This window comes from Phytophthora infestans, genomic scaffold, assembly GCF_000142945.1.
Source record: "Phytophthora infestans T30-4 supercont1.34 genomic scaffold, whole genome shotgun sequence".
NCBI lineage: Eukaryota > Oomycota > Peronosporomycetes > Peronosporales > Peronosporaceae > Phytophthora > Phytophthora infestans.
In genome coordinates this window covers 1,540,472-1,559,770 of record NW_003303725.1, presented here as the reverse complement: position 1 = coordinate 1,559,770, position 19,299 = coordinate 1,540,472, and the positions used below count along the sequence as shown (strand labels likewise).

Genomic DNA, 19,299 nt, shown 5'->3' with positions numbered 1-19,299 from the left:
CACGCACGTGACCCGCCTTTCGGCGGCCCTCGAAGAAGTCATCGATCGCTTTCACTTGATCACGAGGAAGTGGCCATTGTCTGGTGACGCAGTACTTCGTACCTGGCGCGAGGTCGATCTCATGCTGAACCCCACGATCCGCCGTTAGCTCGGCGGGGATCTCATCCGGGAAGACGTCGGCGTACTCGCAGGCGGTGTCGTATACGGGATTCGCTGACTCACGCAAGGCCTCCCAGGACTGCGTTTGGAATCGTTCCTCTCGAGCAGACTTAGGTTCAGCACCTAGCGGACGTGAACGTTCACTGTCGGTTGCGACCGCATTTGCTGCCTCATCCACCGAGACTGCCTCGGTGACCAAGCATACTTGCTCGACGTCTCCAGCCTTGAGGTCCCGAAGAAAGTTCTTCCGGAACAAGCCTGGAAGGCGTGTGATCGCCGCCGCTGCGCGCGGCGGGCTCGCGATTGCGATGCTGCGCGACCGATTCGGGCCTCCTTCCACGTACTCCAGCGCGCTGACCGATTCCATCGGCGGGCTATCGCTGGTTGTGTAGTCTCGACGAGGTTTCAGGCGTCGTCGCTTCGACTTCTTCTTCGACTTCCTCGAGCTTACGCTCGAGTCTGACGCACTGCTACTCGACGATGCATCACCCTCCTCTAGGCGCGAGAGACCGTACTCGACCGGGCCGGGAACACGCGGGAGCCCCTGCTCAACCGCGGCATCGTTTGACGGGAGCCCAATCTGCTCGACCGCCGAATCGTTCGGCGGGAACCTCTGCTCTACCGCCGTCTCGTTGTGTGGGAGCCCCTGCTCGACCACTGTCTCGTGTTGTGGGAGCCCCTGCTCGACCATCATCTCGTGTTGTGGAAGTCCCTGCTCGACCACCGTCTTGTACTGTGGGAGCCGCTGCTCAACCACCTCATCATCTACCTCGCGAAACCGCGAGGGCTCTTCGTTCAACAACGTAGCACAAGCCATGCAGAGAGGGCCATCGCTTGCTCTGTGCACTGCTTGTGTCGTTGCTGTTTTGTCGACGACTGTGACGTGGGGCCAGTCTCTTGGCGCCACCAAGAGGTGTGTGAAGACCTCGCTCATGTCGAATCCACGTCGACGCTTGACTGATTGGGCCAGCCAGTCAATCTCTGGCTGATATCGCGCAAGCCAAGGGATGCCCAGGATGCAGTCAAACGCGTAGTTCATCTCGATCACCAAGAAGTCGTCCTTGCTACGGAAGCCGTCGAACGTGTACGACAAAGACACGTCACGCCGCGCAACGCGGCGAGCCTTACCGTCTGCGAGTTTGACTTGGATCTCGCCCGGACCATTCCGGACGCGGACGTTCTTGGGTAGTACCGACAAACACGACGCGCGAAAGAAGTTGTTGGTCGCTCCTGAGTCAAGGAGCGCGCGCAGTGGTCGCCGGGCACCGGTGACGTGGAGGCTGACGATGATCAGTCTCGAGTCGCCCGGCGTAGTGGTAGCATTGGTGTGTGCTTGGAGCACGGGAGGGCTCGAAGGTTGGGCTGCCACCGGAGGGCCCGGTCCTTCGTCAAAGCCAGTAGGGCGCCCCGCACCTACTGGTCCTGGTCGTTTTTTGAATGAGCGACCGAGGAGTGTTCCGCGTCGACGTGAGAGACGACGGGAGCTGGCGCGCGGCACTCCGCCGCGCGATGAACCTTCTTCCCACAACGGAAGCAAATGAGGGAGCGATTGCTTCGCCCAGAGCTGCCGCGGTAGGACCCGCGACGTCGATTGCTCGACGCGTTGAAGACGTCGATCTCCATGGGGCTCGGGGGTAGACTCCCGGGCTTCCGCAGGTATGGCTGCGGCGTACGACGCAGCTACCATGTAATCCTCGCGAATCGCGAGTGCAAACGCCTCCTCGAGAGAGGAGGGCTCAGCTCTGGTGAGGCAGTAGCGGGTCATGCCTTCGCGCATGCCGAACACAAATACGTGGACTTGCGAGGCCATGTCGATTGGCTTGGTCACGATGCATGACGCCAGATGTCGCGTCTTCTGGACGTAATCACGCATGGACATCTGCCCTTGCCGCAGAGCGAAGAACTCTGCGCGAACGCGAGACTCATCTTGCGGGGGCTCGAACGCGAGGCGCAAGTCGCTCTGGAGAGTTTCCAGAGTCGGGAAAGCCTCGGGGTCGACAACCAGCTTCCCGAGGGTCCATTCTTTGGCCTTCCCGGTTAGCCGGGAGAGGAGGAAGTTCATCTTGGCCGATGACGCCTCGATGCGTCGCGAGGCGATAGCGATGTCGATCTCGCGGAACCACCGGTTTAGCGGAAGCCAGTTTTCACCGGCGCCAGAATACGTAGACGTCTCCATCTTGACGACGTCATTCTGGGATGGACGCGAGGGAGTTGACACCCGCCGATTCGCATCGGCGAGCTCGCGTTCCATGAACTCTTGTGCTGCAAGACGTTGCTGGTCGGGCGTCGCTGAGCTCAGCAGCGATGCGACGACAGCGTCTCCGGACACCGCCACGAGGCGGTGAAGCGCTTCCCACTCCACGCGAGTGAGATGGGGGAATGCAGCATGCTCCAGGGTCGCCCCGGAGATCTGGACTTGGCTCATCGTAGACTTGGTCGTTGGAAGGACTACGAAGTGCTACCAGGTGTAACGGGGTAAGAGATACCGCTACTAGCTTACACTATAGTGCGGAGGAAGCTCGCAATAATAAAACCAAGTCTTAGGTTTGTGTCAAATTCAACTCTGATTTATTTAGAACCAGGGCGGCTACCCCTGGCCTCGTGTGAACCACTCAAACACATGTCTATATCTGATTGGTCAATAAGTGAGTCTGGCTCCTCACTATCAACCAATCAGATGATGACACTTTGGCACACGCTACCCGTGTGCCACTTTACCTACTTATGTAATAACTAAAGAAACATCTACCTACTTATGTAATTGGAGTTGGGCCCATTACACTTCGAGTGTAGAGGGGTCCGATCTTGTAAGGCAGTAGCGCGTCATGCCTTCGCGCATACCGAACACGAACACATGAACCTAAATGGCCATATCGATGGGCTTGGACACGATACCCGACGCGAGGTGTCGTTTCTTCTGGACGTAGTCGCGCATAGTCATCGTGCCTTGCCGAACGGCGAAGATGTCTGTCCGAATTCAAGATTCATCTTGCGGCGGCTCGTACGCGAGCCGAAGGTCACTCTAGAGGATATCCAGAGTGGGGAAGGCGTTGGGGTCGACGACCAACTTGCCGAGGGCCCATTCCTTATATTTCCCAGACAGCCGAGAGAGGATAAAGTGACCTTCGCGGAAGGCGCCTCGATCAACCTCGAGGCGATGGCGATGTCGATCTCTCGAAACCAACGATTCAGTGGAAGTCGGTCTTCTCCGGCACCGGAGTAGGTGGACGTCTCTAGCTTCACGACGTCATTCGTGAAGATACGCGAGGGAGTTGACACTCGCCGATTCGCATCGGCGAGCTCGCGTTCCATGAATTCTTGTGCCGTTACGCGCTGCTCGTCGGGCGTCGCTGAGCGCAGCAGCGATGTGACGATGGTTTCGCCGGGCACCGCCGCGAGGCGGTGAAGAGCTTTCCACTCGATCCGAGTGAGATGGGGGAAAGCAGCGTGGTGAGGTCTTGGCTCATGTTGAACTTGGTCATTGGAAGGACTACAAAGTGCTACCAGGTGTAAAGGGTCATGTATGTACTTCGTTACTTGCTTACACTATAGTGTTGAGGAAGCTCACAATAGGACGGCTGAGTCTTAGATCTAAGGAAAACTCAACTCTGACTTTTTAGGACCAAGGCCACAGCCTTGGCCATTCTAGTACACGTCACAGTCCAATTGGCTAATAATGGGTCTGGCTCCCCATATATTAGCCAATGGCATGACAGCATTTCACCTACTTATGAAAGGAAATATACCTACTTATGTAATGGAGGGGCCAATTACACGAGCTCTAGCGGCGAGGTGACCACTGGTACTGGCGAAGCGGACACCGGTGCGTCGGTTTCGCTGTCGGTCGCCGTCTGGAGTCAGCGTGAGCGGCTCCGGAGCTGTTGCCGTGGCGCCGCTAGCGACGCAGATGCTGGTGTCGTGGCGATCCGTGGTGGATCAAGTGGCGGCTCGAGCGTGCGCGGTGGCTCGGTGACCGTGTCGTCCGACGAGAACGGCGTGGTGAGCTTTTCCAGTGGCATTCGTCGCAGTACTCTCGGCGGAGCGATAAACGCTGATACCGGTGCTAGCACCGGCGACAGTGTGGGTGGCGGCTCGGTGAAGGTTCGCGGCGGCTCTCTTAGTGAGCCATCGGACGCGGCAGGCGCGATTTTCTTGTCTGGAGGTGCAGCCTCGACACGGGTGCTGTCACTGGTGGCAGCGTTTGGCTATATGTTGGTCTGGTGTCGGCGGCTTGTCTGGTTACTTGGCAGCGACAGCGTAAGCGTCGTGAGCGGTGTTCTTGTAAATGGTGGCGCCTCCAATGGCCCGACGACAATTAGCAGCGGTCTACCGGCTGACGCTGTGTCGGACTTTTGCAAGGCGACAGTACATGTCTGCACGTGCCCCTCGTCGTAGCGACGGGAGATGGCTTGTTTGACCTCCTCGCAACGGTTCTTCATAAGCTGCCAAGTAGGACTCTCCGCAGATGTAGAGGGCGATAGCAGCATGGCGATAGCGATCACGACGATAGGGAAAGTAGCCATGTAGCGACGTATACATATTGATTCGAGTACATTGTTTTTATGACACACATACTTTATAAAACAAAATATTGGTCACTACTTGCTTCTGCATAGATACATATAAATGGGGACTAGCTGGCACTTCAAGCTAGCCCGACCGTACGTACTATCTTGGAGCTTCCACCTTACGCAAAACGGACTCCGGCATGTACACGGTGGCGGGGATAATACAGCGACGTTGAAGCAAACAGCCGAGGCCTCGACATACGGCTGAGCTCTTCGCGTACAGCAAGCTTTGCGACTTCGTCGAACAGGAAGTCGTTGAGATAGACTATGGTTGCGTCTTGAAATAGAGTGCATGACGACAATGATACGTCCAACACGTCCCCAATCAGCACGCGAGCCTTGCGCAAATTATGTAGCTATATTTCTTTGGACCGTACGCACTTTAAGCCAGCATGAACAACCTCAGCTCTTTTCTCGATTCCAACACTGACTGACTTCGTCTGGATCGCAAACTTGGCCGCAATATTTCCCAATCCAGCCCCCACATCGAGTAAAATGGCATTTTTGCTGACAGGCCCGATCATCTGAATGATGCTGGACACTGCGGTAGGCAATAACCAGCGTTTTCATCAGTCTTCCCAGCGTCTTGGCAAATATCGGCAGCGGAAACAGTGTAATAAATGTGCTCGTTCAGCTTGGCTGGCTTGCAGAAGAGGTATCGGGGGTAGCTTAGGCGTCGTTACCGGTGGTCTTGGGAAAACGTACGGAGGAAATTGCGCCAAACCGTTTCCATAACTGCGCTTTAGCGCCCGTAGTCGTTGCTCGAGCTCCTTGGGGGGAAGGGGGTGTTTGCGGAGCTTGCCGCTGGCGAGCTTCTTCCAGTCGATGCTTTTGCCTGCAGATTCACACGCGAGCGCAAGACCTACAAGTTGTTTGTCCTCCGAGTCCGAGAAAGAAGTGCGCATCTGCAAAGTAGTATGTATTTGGAACTGAGTATGTAGATAAGTGGCCTACAGGGGATGCAACGGGCCTGTCGCTGTAGAATAAGATCGTTGTTGGTGTCTGTAAGTCACGTCTTGACGCTGCAACAGGGTTGCATTGCACGCCTCGGCACTTTCTAACCGAAAAAAGACGTTAAAACGGGTGATAAAAGTGCGACCTATTACGAAATTTGCATTACCGTTTCTCCAGTCGTGCTTAAATACTCCGATGGAGATACCTATCCCTCGCAATGGTGGATTCTAACTGGCTCACTCGCTTTAGCAACACCTCTTTGTGGCCTGGTTTGTGAAAGGAAGCATTTTGCTATCTTTCATAGGGTATTTTTCTACCGTCTTTTAAGAAATTGCTTAAACGCAGCAAAATGCTATCTTTGTACCGCGATAAGGAAAATGGTCAATATAGTAGCTTTTGCCAGTCTAGTAGCCGACCTATTTTCAGCCAATACCGTCAATGTACCCATACGGTTACTGATTTGATCTGTCAAAACTACAACTGCTCCGTCTTAGTAAAAACCTGAAGCACGTTATATCTGGGTATTTCCCGCCCATTTCCAACCCTGGCTCAATGGGAAGGCTTCGAGCACCTTATTCTGACGCAGAACTTGACGCTGCCGTTCAAGAGGTGCTTTCGAGTACCACTACGAAAACAACGAGCGACAAAACCAAGTTTCCCCATAGCACTCTTAAGTAGTACGTCGCTCTAGCTCGGAAAGGGATCCCCTGCAAGTCCAACCGCCGCGGTCCGCATTCTATGCTACCAGAACATGCAGAAGAAAGCCTCCGAGACTGGGAGCTTGGGAGGCAGCAGGTCGGGCAGCCTGTAAGCTGCCACGACCTTCTTGAGAAGGCGCAGCAGGTGGATCAGCTGGTGTGCGGCTTGTCGATGGAGGAAGGCTGGCTGCGCCGCTTGCTGGAGCGTCACTCGTCCCTCACATTAAGGACATCACAACCCCTCTCTAAGTACCGTAACGAGGTGGAAGAGCGCGATCTTGCAGTGTTGTTCTCGTCCCTAGCTAAGGTCATGATAGAGCACAAAATTGGGGCAGTACGAGTTTTTAATGTTGACGAAACCGCTCTTAGTACTACGAGGGAGCACAAGCATGTGATCGCTTCATGAAGAAGAAGAAGCGTCAAATAGACGTACCAAGGCGAGGAAACCAGTGTCGTCCAGGAAGAAGAAAGCTGGCCAGGCGCCATCGACGGAAATTGAGCCTGTGGTAGAGGCTTGGGTTTTGGCAGTAGCAGTTTATAAACTGCTTATAAATACTAAAATAGAGAAAAAAATGACTTAAGAAGGATTTACTTTCCCTAACCCTTAGCCTTCTTGGATCGATCAGACGAATCTAGCAGTTTAATGAGATTAAGTCAAATGTGGCTATTAAACAGACAAGTCCGTCAACGTAGCGCCAAATTTGCAAGCCCCACAAATGCAACAAAACTACAGCATTTAATCAGTACATGTATAAAATCACAAAAATAGCTGTGTGTCTGCTCTTTTCGATGGCGCAAGTAACGTTTCAATTAGACTATTCCTAAAGTCTTTAAAAATTACTTAAGTGGGGGGCGGATGCTAGCATTTGATATATATCGAAGCGCGATTGACTGCATTGACATTGCAAGGAGAAACCCTAGTTTGCAAGCTAATCGGGCGACTTTGTATCCAACGAGCTCCTGTTCACAAGTTTCATGAGCTTATCCTGCTTGTTTTTCAAATATTCATCGGTGTATTCGACAAATCTAAATTGAAAAGAAACAAAATACTTGAATTTTTTAGTTAACTGTCCATGTCACTCATTCGACACGAGGAAACTCGACCATGTACCGTGTTCTGGGATCTACGGTATACTTCCTTACATTCTTTTGCATCTCGTCACGGTGGTGGCCTGACAGACGTCTCATCACTTGGTACGCCAACTCTCGATCAGCCAGCAGTTGCTCATCCGACTTCCTCCCGATCTGAGCGATCATCCACGCGCCATCCAACGCACTTAAGAAGCCACGACACGTGCCGACCCCTTCATGCCACACGGGCTCCAGCAACGAGTCTCCCACCAATCCGACGTAGAGTTTCTTGCCGTGTGACGAGACGACGCTCGCTGCCTGCTCCGCTCTCATTAGTGAAGTAAAGTCGAACAGACTGACGCGAGTAAAGTCCGTTCTTCGTGGGATCCCTGCAAAGTCGATGATCCGCTTGATGAAGGCGTGCAATACACTGTGATTAATGTTGTCGTTTTTGACCAGATCCTTTGAGTTGGAATAATTCTGTTTAACCACTCCACGAGCTAAAAGGTTATTCCGCTTGGGGGTCATCACCAGATAGTGCATTTCTCCTCGGAAGTACACGATGTTCTCCAGATCCACTCCAATCTCACGCATCTTGTTCAACATGTGGTGTTTGAGCTGAGTTGTCCATGAGAACTCCTTCACTTTGGTCTCCTCCAGTGTCTCCAGGTTGGGGAAATAGCAGACGATCCCCAGAGATTCCTTCTGAGAGAACACGAAGCGGTTGATACCTGCAGGAGCTGCCAGCTGGTCGTTGACCCCCGTGGCCCCAAGGACAGCAGTAACCTCAGCCACGGGGATCTGCGGCTCTGTCTTGATGCTGTAGAATGGGTTGCCACTCTTGTCCGACGAAGGAGCGACAATCGACTCGAAACTCGTAGCAGAGTGCACCTTAACGCCCACCAACAGAGCCACTTTAAGTACGATGATCTGCAGTTGTCTGGTGCTCACGTGGAAGTACGTTTTGGACCTACAGAAGTTCTTGAACAGGACCTTCGCTCCCAACGACGCCAGGTCCTGGACTACCCATGGCCACAGATGTAGTCTGTTCTCTCGACTGAACTTGGTTCTCTTCTCCAGTACAGACACGTGTCCTCCAAGAAGAGCCACCTCCACCGCTGCACGTAAGCCCACAGGTCCGGCTCCGACGATACACACGCGTTTGTTAGCGGCATATCGTTGCTTGTAGACGTCGACATTGAAGCGTGCGTCCAGCAGTCGGAAGAGCTGCTTCTGACGGAAGCCTAGTCGGCTGTACACTGCGTTGCGGATGTGGAAGTAGACATGCCACGGCTCTTGCATCTTGGCTCCGTTAAGGCCACAGTCTGCTACTAAATTGTTGAAAGCTGCTAGCGTTTCACACAGATCTTGAGCTGCGATGAACGTCTTAAAAGAACTACGAACACCTGGAGCCACCATGATGCGAGGGTTGGCGACGGCGTACGTGGACTGGTGACTCTCACTCCCGTACTCACTCGAGTCGTGGGTACTTGACAGGCGACGAGATGTGTGTTTCAGTCGTCGAGCCGCTTCCTCCTTCAAGATCTCGTCGATCATCGTCAAGTGAGAAGTGATTCGAGCGATCGACATGTCTGATAACTCAGTCGTTCGACACGAAATGTTTATGCGCTCCAGAGTCGCCAGTAACACCAACTGAGCCGGTGTGACAGGGAACGGAGACGACGGTGGGAGTGGAGCTGGACTGCGATGAAGGAAGCGCGCAATCTTGTTCCCCGGTTGGCCCGCGAACGTGTGCGGAGAGTCTCTGGCTTCCGAGGACGAACTGCTCTTACTGTACACGTCTTCGGCTCCCGATCGTGCCAAGAGATCCAGCAACTTGACTGTGTCATAGCCGGCAGTCTCCACTGGAACGACTGGTTTGTTTCGGGTCGCCGCCTTCTCTTCTTCCTCGACTAAAAGACGTCTCACTTTCTGCCACGCTTTCTCCTTGCCCGGACGTTGAAGCAAAGCATGTTCCTCTTCAATCTGATCCAACGGAACCAAATCGACGTCCAGAGGCTTGACCGCCGCGGCTTGCCGACTAGTCGAATGATACTGATGCACTGAAGATCTAGGCCCGTCACTGTAGAAGCCACTGTCTTCACTGTCTGAGGTGTCACTGTCGTCTTCTTTGTAAATGTCGTCAAGATACTTTTCGCCTACATCGATCGCCAAGTAGTCGAGTAGGCGACGACCGTGCGAATGTTTCTTCTGAGGTGCACCTTCTCCTTCTTCTTCCTTAAACTGGTCTAGAGCATCCACACCGTCAGGATCGATGAGACCTTCGCCGATGTACGCGTCGTGGTCGCCCAAGCTGCTTCGACGCTCGAATGAGTCGCGGAGTCCAACGTTTTGTCGGTTGTGAAGCTTGTGCAGATTGTGGTGACCAGCAAATGCAGACGGCGTATGCGCCGTAAGTGTCGCCATTTTTCAGCGATAACTTGGGAGTGAGGAGCTTGCCGAGAGCACTGCAAAATGGAGACTGAGCAGGGAACGGCACACCCGCACCCACCCCGAAATGACGAGCCATGTCGCTTTCCTGTTAAACCCGCACCTTCTTAGGCTTGGGCGTGCCTTGGCTGACGGCACACGCGAATCTCTGGAAGATTGACTTGCTCCACGTGGGTCCCAACTTCCTTGCACATGGATTTGTAGCTAGCTCTCCAGTTCAAAATCTCTTTTTTTCGACGTTTAACAACCACGGGATTGTTGATCTTAGCGGACGCCGTCGTAGCGGGAAAGCCTCACATGTTCAATCATCATTTTCGTGCTGTTGGTCCACCCTTTGATACGGCCTGTACGAACTAATTACGAAACCATTTTGGCGTGATCTTGAATAAATCATAAGCTTGCAATAAATCCTAAATTATAAAACGATTTACGTACTGGCAGCGCTGTGAAATCAGATTATTTCGTACTTTATATTTGTTTTGCTTTAGCGCTCTCCTCTTATAGTATAATAGTGAGTTTCATTACAACCGGGTTAAATGACGCTAAATCTGCCACACTGAGCACTTCAACATGGCCCTCCACTTGACACAGTGACAGCCTGCGATGAGCTGGTTTCCGTAGAAGCAACCCACGTGCCAAGGTTTTTAGCCATGCTCAACGTTGAGCACCTCACTGCTTCGTGGTTGGCGATGATGGCCTCATGAATCGTGCATACGATCGCTGGCGCACTTCCAGAAGCAGTCGATGGTCGATGTCACGGCTATTTTGACGCTGGACTGAAAAAAAGGATAACTTACGCGTAAGTACCACTTGTGGATTTTCTTCGGCGAAAACCCAGAAATGTTTTTTTAAATCAAGAAGTTACTGATACAACGCCACAGTGGACTAATGAATGGTCATCAAATACGCATTCCAAGCGCTGGATTCCTACAGAACTCGAGGGAAATCGACAAAGTAGCGCGATCTCGGCTCCACCGTGTACTTCCTCACGTTCTTCTGCAGCTCGTCGCGGTGGTGACCGGACACACGCTGCATGACTCGGTAGGCCAACTCCCGGTCAGCGAGAAGCTGCTCGTCCGATTTTCTTCCGATCTGAGCCACCATCCACACGGCATCCAGCGCACCTAAGAAACCTCGACAAGTACCGACCCCTTCGTGCCACACTGGCTCTAGCAACGAGTCTCCGATCAACCCAACGTAGAGTTTCTTGTCATGCGAAGTCAAAACGCTCGCAGACTTCTCAGCACGAGTGAGTGAGCTAAAATCGAATAGGTTAACCCTCGTGAAGTCCGTCTTCCTCGGAATACCCGCGAACGCGACTACCCGCTTGACGAATGCATGTAGACCGCTTTGACTGATGTTGGTACGCTCCACCAAATCCCTCGAATTGGAATAATTCTGCTTCACTACTCCTCGAGTCAACAAGTTCCGTCTCCTCGGGGTCATGACCAGATAGTGCATTTCCCCTCGGAAGTACATGATGTTCTCCAGGTCGATGCCAACTTCCCGCATCTTGTACAACATGCGATGCTTGAGTTGCGCAGTCCACGAGAATTCGTCGACTTTCATCTCCTCTGGTGTCTCTAAGTTCGGGAAGTAGCAGACAATGCCCAGAAATTCCTTCTGAGAGAACACAGAGCGATTAATTCCTGCAGGTTCGGCCACCTGGTCATTGATACCAGAAGCACCCAGCACGGCAGTGTACTCCACGACGGGGATCTGAGGCTCCGTCTTGATGCTGTAGAATGGATTCCCGTCGTTTGCTGGCGTAGGAGCGACAATCGACTCGAAGCCAGTAGCAGAGTACACTTTGACGCCAAGTAACAGAGCCACTTTGAGTAAAATGACTTGGAGTTGTCGTGTGCTGACATGGAAGTATGTTCTTGATTTGCAGAAGTTCTTAAACAGAACCTTCGCTCCCAATGACGCAAGATCCTGGACCACCCAAGGCCACAAATGTAGTCTGTTCTCTCGACTGAACTTGGCCCTCTTCTCGAGGACCGACACTCTACCGCCTAGTAGAGCCATCTCTACTGCAGCGCGTAGACCCACGGGTCCAGCCCCAACGATACACACCCGTTTGTTCGTAGCAGATCGTGGCTTGTACGCGTCGAGATTGAGTCGTGCATCAAGCAATCGGAAGAGCTGCTTCTGACGGAACCCCAACGTGTTGTAGACGGCAGATCGGACGTGGTAGTAGATGCGCCACGGCTCGTTCATGTTCACTTCATTGAGACCACAACTCGCCAATAGATTGTTGAACGCTGCCAGAGTTTCACATAGATCTTGTGCGGAGACGAACGCTTTGAACGATGAGCGAGCGGATGACAGAGCTGGATACCTCGGGTCGTAGCCACTCGACTTATTCGATCTTTGAGTGCAAGATACGCGTCGAAACCCACTCCTGGTTGCGTCTTCTTGAACGATCCGGTCGATTGATGCCAAGTGCGAGGCGATTCGAGTAATCGCCCCATCTGAGAGTTCATTTTGTTGACAACTTTTGGTTACTCGCCCTAATGACGTCAACAGCCAACGACTGGAGCGACTGTCTTCGTGGGATGACGCCTGCGAGACGTAAGATCTCGTGATATCCGACTCTTTGTCGTCGTTAGCAGGTTTACGCTGCCAGAAATGGACTAGTCTGTTCCCCATGCGGTCGAACCGACTTGCAAAGGTTCGAGGCGGATACTGCACCTCGTTTCTTGCCACGTCGGAGGACGCACTGCTGCTGCTGTAGAGGTCCTCAACGCCAGACCCAGCCAAGATATCCAGTAGTTTAACCGTGTTTGTTTCCCCACTCTGTTGAGAGGAATCGTCACGATAACTCAGTGCCCGTTGTGTGCGTGGGTTGCTCCGCTTCTCTTCTTCCTCGACCAAGTGCTGTCTCTCTCTCTAACAAGCCAAGTTCTTCTTGCCGCTCTGAGCATGGGGTCTTGTTGGATCAGCTTCGTAGCTTTCAGTACCGTCGGCGTCGTCTTCGCGGTAGATTTCGTCGAGGTATTTTTCGCCCACGTCGATTGCCAGTGAGTCCAGCAGACTACGACGGTAGTGCTGCTGAGCGTTGTGGCGAGTTTCGACATCACTGAGACGGTCCAGTCCATTGTCATCTTGATCATCCAGGATACTGATACGTCTTTTCAAGTCTGTGTGGACTGGTGGCCCGCGCTCCACCTTTGGGATGCTGTGCTTGATGGAGAAGACTGGGATAGCAGGCACGGTCGATTGAGCTAACGTCGCCATTTGACTCCTGGTAGTTGACACACCGCCGCAAAATCAAAACTGGATCATACCTCCACGCCGCGCCACGTTAGCGTGTCTTTACCTCTCGCAAGAGTGAATACATGTAGTACGCACGCCGTAACGTTTTCGTTAATGTTAATCTTGTTTGCTTAGCCTTAGACCCGACTCGCCTTACGACTCATCAGTGTCATTAATGAACATTTCGAAGGTATTTGGTATCCAATACTTCGAAGTTTCTTGACTGAATTCCCTCGTTAACCACGTGAGACTTTTCCCTTAGCATCAGTGCATTACAGTGCAGCTATTTTACACGGCAATCATGTGACAGCAAGCCTTAATGCGGATCCCACCTCTACACAACCCCGATGGTTGGCTCACCGCGAAAAGTAAATTCACGGGGTACGTGTATTAATAGTCCACTGTGGCAGGAATTTTTTTCCCGCACGGAAGGTTTATCAGGTCAGCGTTGCTGAGACCGCCTGCTCCACCATCCCTTGCCTTTTGAATCAAAAGGTTTGACTGTAGGAAAGCCATTTGTTCTTCCCTGCCAAAATTGATTTTAATGGTGAAGAAAAGAGAAAGCGACTGCCCTCCATTGCACACAAAAAAAAGGATGACAAAAAACAATAATATATGAATTTCTTTAACTCAGTACAAATTTAATTTATGTACTGAGTTGACCCGATTGCGCTGACCGAAATAGCAATTAATAGCAATATTACATGAATTATTAATAATACACGAAGCATTATCTTAACCTACATGTACTGCGATAATATTTTCCATCATCCAAAGTGATGCGTGGTGGCGCGCGCAAAAACAATAAAAAAAGAGAACCGTGGATCGAAAACTCTCTGCCCCCACCACTTGCTACTTCGAAGTATAATAATATATAATTTGTTGTGCCGGTACTGGCCGTTTGAGCATGAAGGCAAGCAATCCTCTTAGTTCTGAGCTACAGCAGATACGATTTGTCGGAGGCACCTTCCGAAGCGGCACTTTTCATGAAATGGGCGGTTGGTGTCACTTTGAATCCACCATATTGAGAAAGGTCTCCAGCGTCTCTTGGGTATGCTAGTCGACGGCTGTGAGCCGTTCATCACTTACCGAGATCTTCATCAACAAAGATCCGGTCTCCGATGCCTCTAGTGCTATCGTCACAGTTCGACTTGTTCGCGAGCATAACAACGCTCGAAGGATTTCCATGATGAGGGCAGAACGTGGGGAGGAGGCGGCGATGCTGCTGTCCGCGTATCAGCAAGCGGCGCAGCGAGACGCTACTGCAATGAGGCAGCGTCGTCGAACTCTACGTACTTTGATTGGTGTCATCGGTACCGTCGCTCTTTTCGTTGGGTGCATCGCTGTAGTCGACGTGATGGCGATGAGTGGCAATGGAGTTGACACTATGACACTTGAAATCTCTACCGAGGATGAGGCTATCCAGATGGAGTCGCAGTTTGGCTGGAACTCCATTGGCTACGGCTGGTGCTCGCTCAAGTCGTCGACGTGGTGCATGTTCAGTAAGGACAAGGACAAGTGCAAGGAGAACATCGACTGCTACAAGACGCGCACCCAGGCAGGAACGCAAGGCGCTGGAAGTGGCAGTGGAGACTTTGGTAACGCCACGGTGGGAGATTGGTCTTCTGACGATGAGGTGAAAACTCCGTCGAGTGGAGAGAGTGAAGAGGAAGGCGGAGGAGATGACACGACCGGAGGCGTAGAGACCGAGGAGAGAGGAGGAGAAGACGCGACGGAGGGAGATGTGAGTGGGAGTGGAAGCGGGAGTGGAAGCGAGGAAGAACCGCGGATGGGGGGAGAAGACTAAGAAGGATTTCCTGTGTGATAGGAGAGAAAAGGTATGTTTGCAGCCTTCAACCTAATAATTTCAATCTCCCTATCGTTTTATTTCTTTGCCAATATGGTAGTACTCCAGTGGTATTGTGGTAACGTTAGTCGAGATTTGGAGCTAAATGGGAAGCAACTAGCAGTTGAGCTTAACGACAATTTTAAAGTACCGACAATATTTTACTGATAGTACCAGTGACGCTCTATTTGTTGAGTTAGCTATAGAGTTCTGAAGTTGCTGGAGGCTGTTGCCCAATGTCTTGATTTCAGATTTATCCCGAGAGGCCGTAGAAGCTGGATGCTTGGCATCTACAATCTACTCCATGTACGTGGAAATCTCAATCGCATCTTTGAGATCGGAGTACTCGTGGTACGACTCGCGACACATAGATTTAAATTGGGGATGCGCGCGGACATATTCCAGGTAGTCGTTGACATCAGCAAAGACGACATTGTCGGCCATCACGATGGATCCCTGGATACAAAACACGTCAGCAGCTTTCACTAATATCCACATGTCGTCAAAATCTCTTACCGATCGAAGTAAACCGCTCCGCTCGATGATCGCCAAGTCGCTCTTGTAGAGTTTCTTGTCGTGGTCGATGAAGAACGCCTACAAATATTCGAGACTAACGTTAGTACAAGATGTGAAATTCGTGAAGTCCTGTCTCTGCTAACGTACATCGACTTGGTCGACATCTTGCTCCTTGAGCTTGTTGTAGTTGTCTCCGTACGTCCCAACTATGATCGTCACCATGTCCGAAAGCCCAGCGAATTCGATCATCTGTAAATAATCCTCGTCACTCTACAGCTGTACCCATGATAATTAACACCGTTCACTATACGTTGGTGGCAATGGCCGCGAAATCCGGTGAGATCTCGAAGGAGCAAACATGGGCAGATGGACCAGAAAGCTCACGCATTTTGCTGGCAAAGCGCAGAGCACTGTAACCGAGGTGTCCACCAAGCTCCACCAAAATCTAAACCCAGGTGTGCAGAGTTAGGTACGATGTGACTACTGTGCTGGAAAGAAGTAACAAACCTTTGGCTTGACTTTCTCTAATTCCTCATCCAGAATCTCTCCCTTGACATCGCCGACATTCATCATCCAGTGATGTTCGTAGCCGAAGGTATCGATCGCTGCCACAACTGACTGAGGGTTGCCCTTTTTGGCATTTTTGTGTACGAATGACAAGCACTTTTCACCACTCCATAATCACATCTGCGGTTAGATACAAAGGTGAGCCAAGATAAGATGCACGCTAAATACGTACATGAGCACGAGTTGGTCGTAGGGAGGAGGTCCTGGCTTGGTGGTGGCAACTCGGGGAGGCATCTTTGTTGGGTGTGGAATTTAAAACTGAGGAGGAAAGAAAGAGTCATCTTGTGTGAGCTAGGTACCAGTAACGTCATCCTTCCCATCCCGTAATGAATCGTACAGTGCAACTTGCATCATAAACGTTTGCGTGCGGCACGCAATCCATGCTGACGCTAAACTTGGTCCACCATTTTGTATGATGATACCACATTTCACTGTTACTTGTATCTCACGTGAAAAGAGTTCAAAGGACAGACGATAGTGAGGATACATGTAGTGCCACATGTAGTAAGAACAAACGACGTCTACTGACAGGACACATCATTGTTGTTGCTGCAAAGTATCATCAACGTAAAAAAAGAAAAAAAATATGTGTAGCACGGACCGTGATCACGCCGTAGACGTACCGATTGCGTTAAGACCGGCATTTTCACTAGACATAATCGTTACCTCCACTAATACACACTACCACAACATTATCGGTTGCAGAAGACACGATTTTTTTTAAATTTATTTTATCTATACGTTACAGGTGATGTCATAGCCAAGATAAAGCTTTTCTGGCTTACAAACGCATCTTCAACGTAAATGGTTTGAAGCTTACTGGTAATGAGTGCTGCATCAGGCCACCGATCACTAGAACGATGACCAGGATTACAACCAGTTATGGTTTCAGGGTCGCTGCTTGTATTGAACTCTGGTAATCACTATGTTGTACAAGCACGTGTAACCTTTGTCGTTCCTTGCCTACTAATGTAAGTAACAAATCGAAGTGCCAGCTATGGAGTGGGGACAAAGTTTTGTCTAGTGGGAATGACACTCCGGAAAACTAGCCTGCAATTAAGTAAATGCCAAATTGTTTTCGCCAAAAGAGTCTACTCGCCAGCGAATCCAATCAACATAAAGTTCCCACCCGTGCGCCTCGCTCAGGCACTCCGACCACTGATCATACACGACATCTACCGTACTCTCATCCACTTCTGTCCATATGCAGTTCTCTCCTCCTTGAAAAACCCACTTGACGTCACTCTGCGATCCTGCCGCTTCTCGACTGCGTGCGTTTGCTTCAGAGTCCACGATCATGATGCAGTGCTTAGCCATCTGTCTCCCATCTGGGAGTACTGACACCCTGTTTTGCACGGCAGCGATGTACCGAAGATGGACGTCGCCTGGAATGTTCCACACCACAACACCGTCTTGCTTCACAAACTTCTGAAGTGGTTGGCAGTAGGAATCACCGCGCTGCTCAAGCCCCCAGCTCCGAGGTGAAATAATTTTTGGTCACTGACTGATGTCGATACGTCCTAAAGTCTGGCAAGCTTCTGGCAGCGAGCAACGAAGGCGTTTCGAGAATCGTGCATGCGCTATCGTAGTGCCCGACGCTTGTTGAAACGGCGGCACGTAATCCACCGACCAGCCAAACATGTTGTCGATGAAAGAGATGAATAGGTGGCGCTCGGTAAATTCAACCTCGCGCTGTTTCAACTTGTCCAGGTACTCGTCCTCGGGAATCGGATGGAAGAAGAATGGCGGCTCTCCATTCGGGAAGTGCACCCACCACCCTTCGCTGTCTAAAGCGAGTTGACTCGAGGTCGCCTTTACCTTGGACACTTGGTGTAGCTCGCGTCTAAACTGGTCTGTTTCGCGCTTGAGCTTGGTTCCCAATTTCGAGGTGACGGGTAATCGCATCTTGCAGGTTGTAGAATTGTCTCTATGCAGGCGCGCCCCTCTTCGATCGTAACTCGGTACAAGGCTGCACTCGTGGATTCTGGAGATAGCTGATGCAGAGTCGTTTGTGCCTATAAAGGAGCTGCTCAAGACATTTGCAGACGCTGTATCTCGTCACGGATGGTAGCAGCTTTTGCTTTCGTTGGTGGCGCCAGCGCATCATACGTCGCGCTGCACTTTGAGGCGAAACTGCTGACTTTTTAAAGCCTCCAAGGCCGTCTCGATTAGGTTGGCATGGTCTGAGTACTCCATGGTTCAAGTTTGTAGAGTGGTGTTGAGCAGTTTGATGAACAATGGCGAATAACTTGACGAATGACAAGTAAAAAAAACATTGACGTTAATAATAGGTCACTACAAGAGCAATAACGCAAATTGGGATGTCATGGACCGTCTCACTTGACTCGGATGGTAAGTCCGTGATGTCCGCTGAAGTCATGCCAGGATGCGTTATGTCGTCCACGTTCTGTAACAGACGGGAGAGAAGAGGAATGGAGGCCAACATTTCGTTATCATTTTTTGTTTATTACATGAATGAATGTCAGTGTTTTGGGAGAGAGGAGTCGTCGGTGAGTAATAAACGTTAGAGGATGCGTATACGCATGTTTCACCATACCGGTATAGCAAAGTAGGTAAGAAAAAATAGCAAGCATCATTTCCTGAAGCAAACCCTACATTTTCTCACGTTTAACTTCTAGCAACAATAAGAGGGCTCATACAAAAAGCGTAAGAAACGGATGACCTCTTCATTTGATTACCATCGAGTAACATTTAATTCATGAATTCACTGAGCGCCAACAATGACACCAGAGACTGAAGCCGGAATTCGCTTAGCATACGAGACGAGCCGAGCCCAACATCGGTATTTCGTGGGCTCTATATTAGCCGGATCACTTAGAGTAGCCAATCAACAAGCTCTATTTGAGTACTGAGCCGATTTTTTTTTAGTGGAGCCGGGCTCTCGAAGATAGCGGGCTTGTTAGCAAATCGGGGGCCCGGACTGGGGCTTGAAAGGAAGTATGTCATTCGATTAGCAGACGCAACACAATGTTGCGGGTTCTACTTTAAATTTGGATGATCGAGTCGAGGGCGAATCAATCATATAGAATATCTTAGGCGATATTATAATGGTGTTTTCGACTTCCTGTCAGCTCATGCCAAGATCATATGGGTACGTTTTCTATAATAAACGCTGTTGATGTGAGTTGGCGACTGAATGAACCATTCCTGTACTTCACGCTCCTAAATAAAACCGGAATTGACAGCTAGG

General features: G+C 51.0%; 6 protein-coding genes across 6 annotated transcripts; 1 reads left to right on the top strand and 5 right to left on the bottom strand.

Annotated features, from left to right (window-relative positions):
* Window positions 1-7,417: 7,417 nt before the first annotated feature.
* Window positions 7,418-8,094, bottom strand: PITG_14533 (uncharacterized protein; the record flags this gene model as incomplete). The annotated part of the gene is made up of 1 exon (XM_002898935.1): window positions 7,418-8,094. One exon carries the CDS (start codon window positions 7,976-7,978, stop codon window positions 7,460-7,462), a length of 519 nt encoding a protein of 172 aa, XP_002898981.1.
* A 2,476-nt stretch (window positions 8,095-10,570) lies between these two features.
* PITG_14532 (uncharacterized protein) lies at window positions 10,571-12,121 on the bottom strand (the record flags this gene model as incomplete). Its single annotated transcript, XM_002898934.1, has 2 exons — window positions 10,571-10,661; window positions 10,833-12,121. The coding sequence occupies 2 exons, from the start codon at window positions 12,119-12,121 to the stop codon at window positions 10,571-10,573; spliced, it is 1,380 nt and encodes a 459-aa protein (XP_002898980.1).
* Window positions 12,122-12,636: 515 nt separating this feature from the next.
* Window positions 12,637-13,173, bottom strand: PITG_14531 (uncharacterized protein; the record flags this gene model as incomplete). Its single annotated transcript, XM_002898933.1, has 1 exon — window positions 12,637-13,173. One exon carries the CDS (start codon window positions 13,139-13,141, stop codon window positions 12,794-12,796), a length of 348 nt encoding a protein of 115 aa, XP_002898979.1.
* A 1,205-nt stretch (window positions 13,174-14,378) lies between these two features.
* Window positions 14,379-14,761, top strand: PITG_14530 (uncharacterized protein; the record flags this gene model as incomplete). Its single annotated transcript, XM_002898932.1, has 2 exons — window positions 14,379-14,661; window positions 14,718-14,761. 2 exons carry the CDS (start codon window positions 14,379-14,381, stop codon window positions 14,759-14,761), a joined length of 327 nt encoding a protein of 108 aa, XP_002898978.1.
* A 687-nt stretch (window positions 14,762-15,448) lies between these two features.
* Window positions 15,449-16,322, bottom strand: PITG_14529 (uncharacterized protein; the record flags this gene model as incomplete). Its single annotated transcript, XM_002898931.1, has 6 exons — window positions 15,449-15,461; window positions 15,536-15,599; window positions 15,665-15,770; window positions 15,880-15,966; window positions 16,029-16,194; window positions 16,261-16,322. 6 exons carry the CDS (start codon window positions 16,320-16,322, stop codon window positions 15,449-15,451), a joined length of 498 nt encoding a protein of 165 aa, XP_002898977.1.
* Window positions 16,323-17,585: 1,263 nt separating this feature from the next.
* On the bottom strand, window positions 17,586-17,993 carry PITG_14528 (uncharacterized protein; the record flags this gene model as incomplete). The annotated part of the gene is made up of 1 exon (XM_002898930.1): window positions 17,586-17,993. One exon carries the CDS (start codon window positions 17,991-17,993, stop codon window positions 17,586-17,588), a length of 408 nt encoding a protein of 135 aa, XP_002898976.1.
* Between the last annotated feature and the right edge of the window lie 1,306 nt (window positions 17,994-19,299).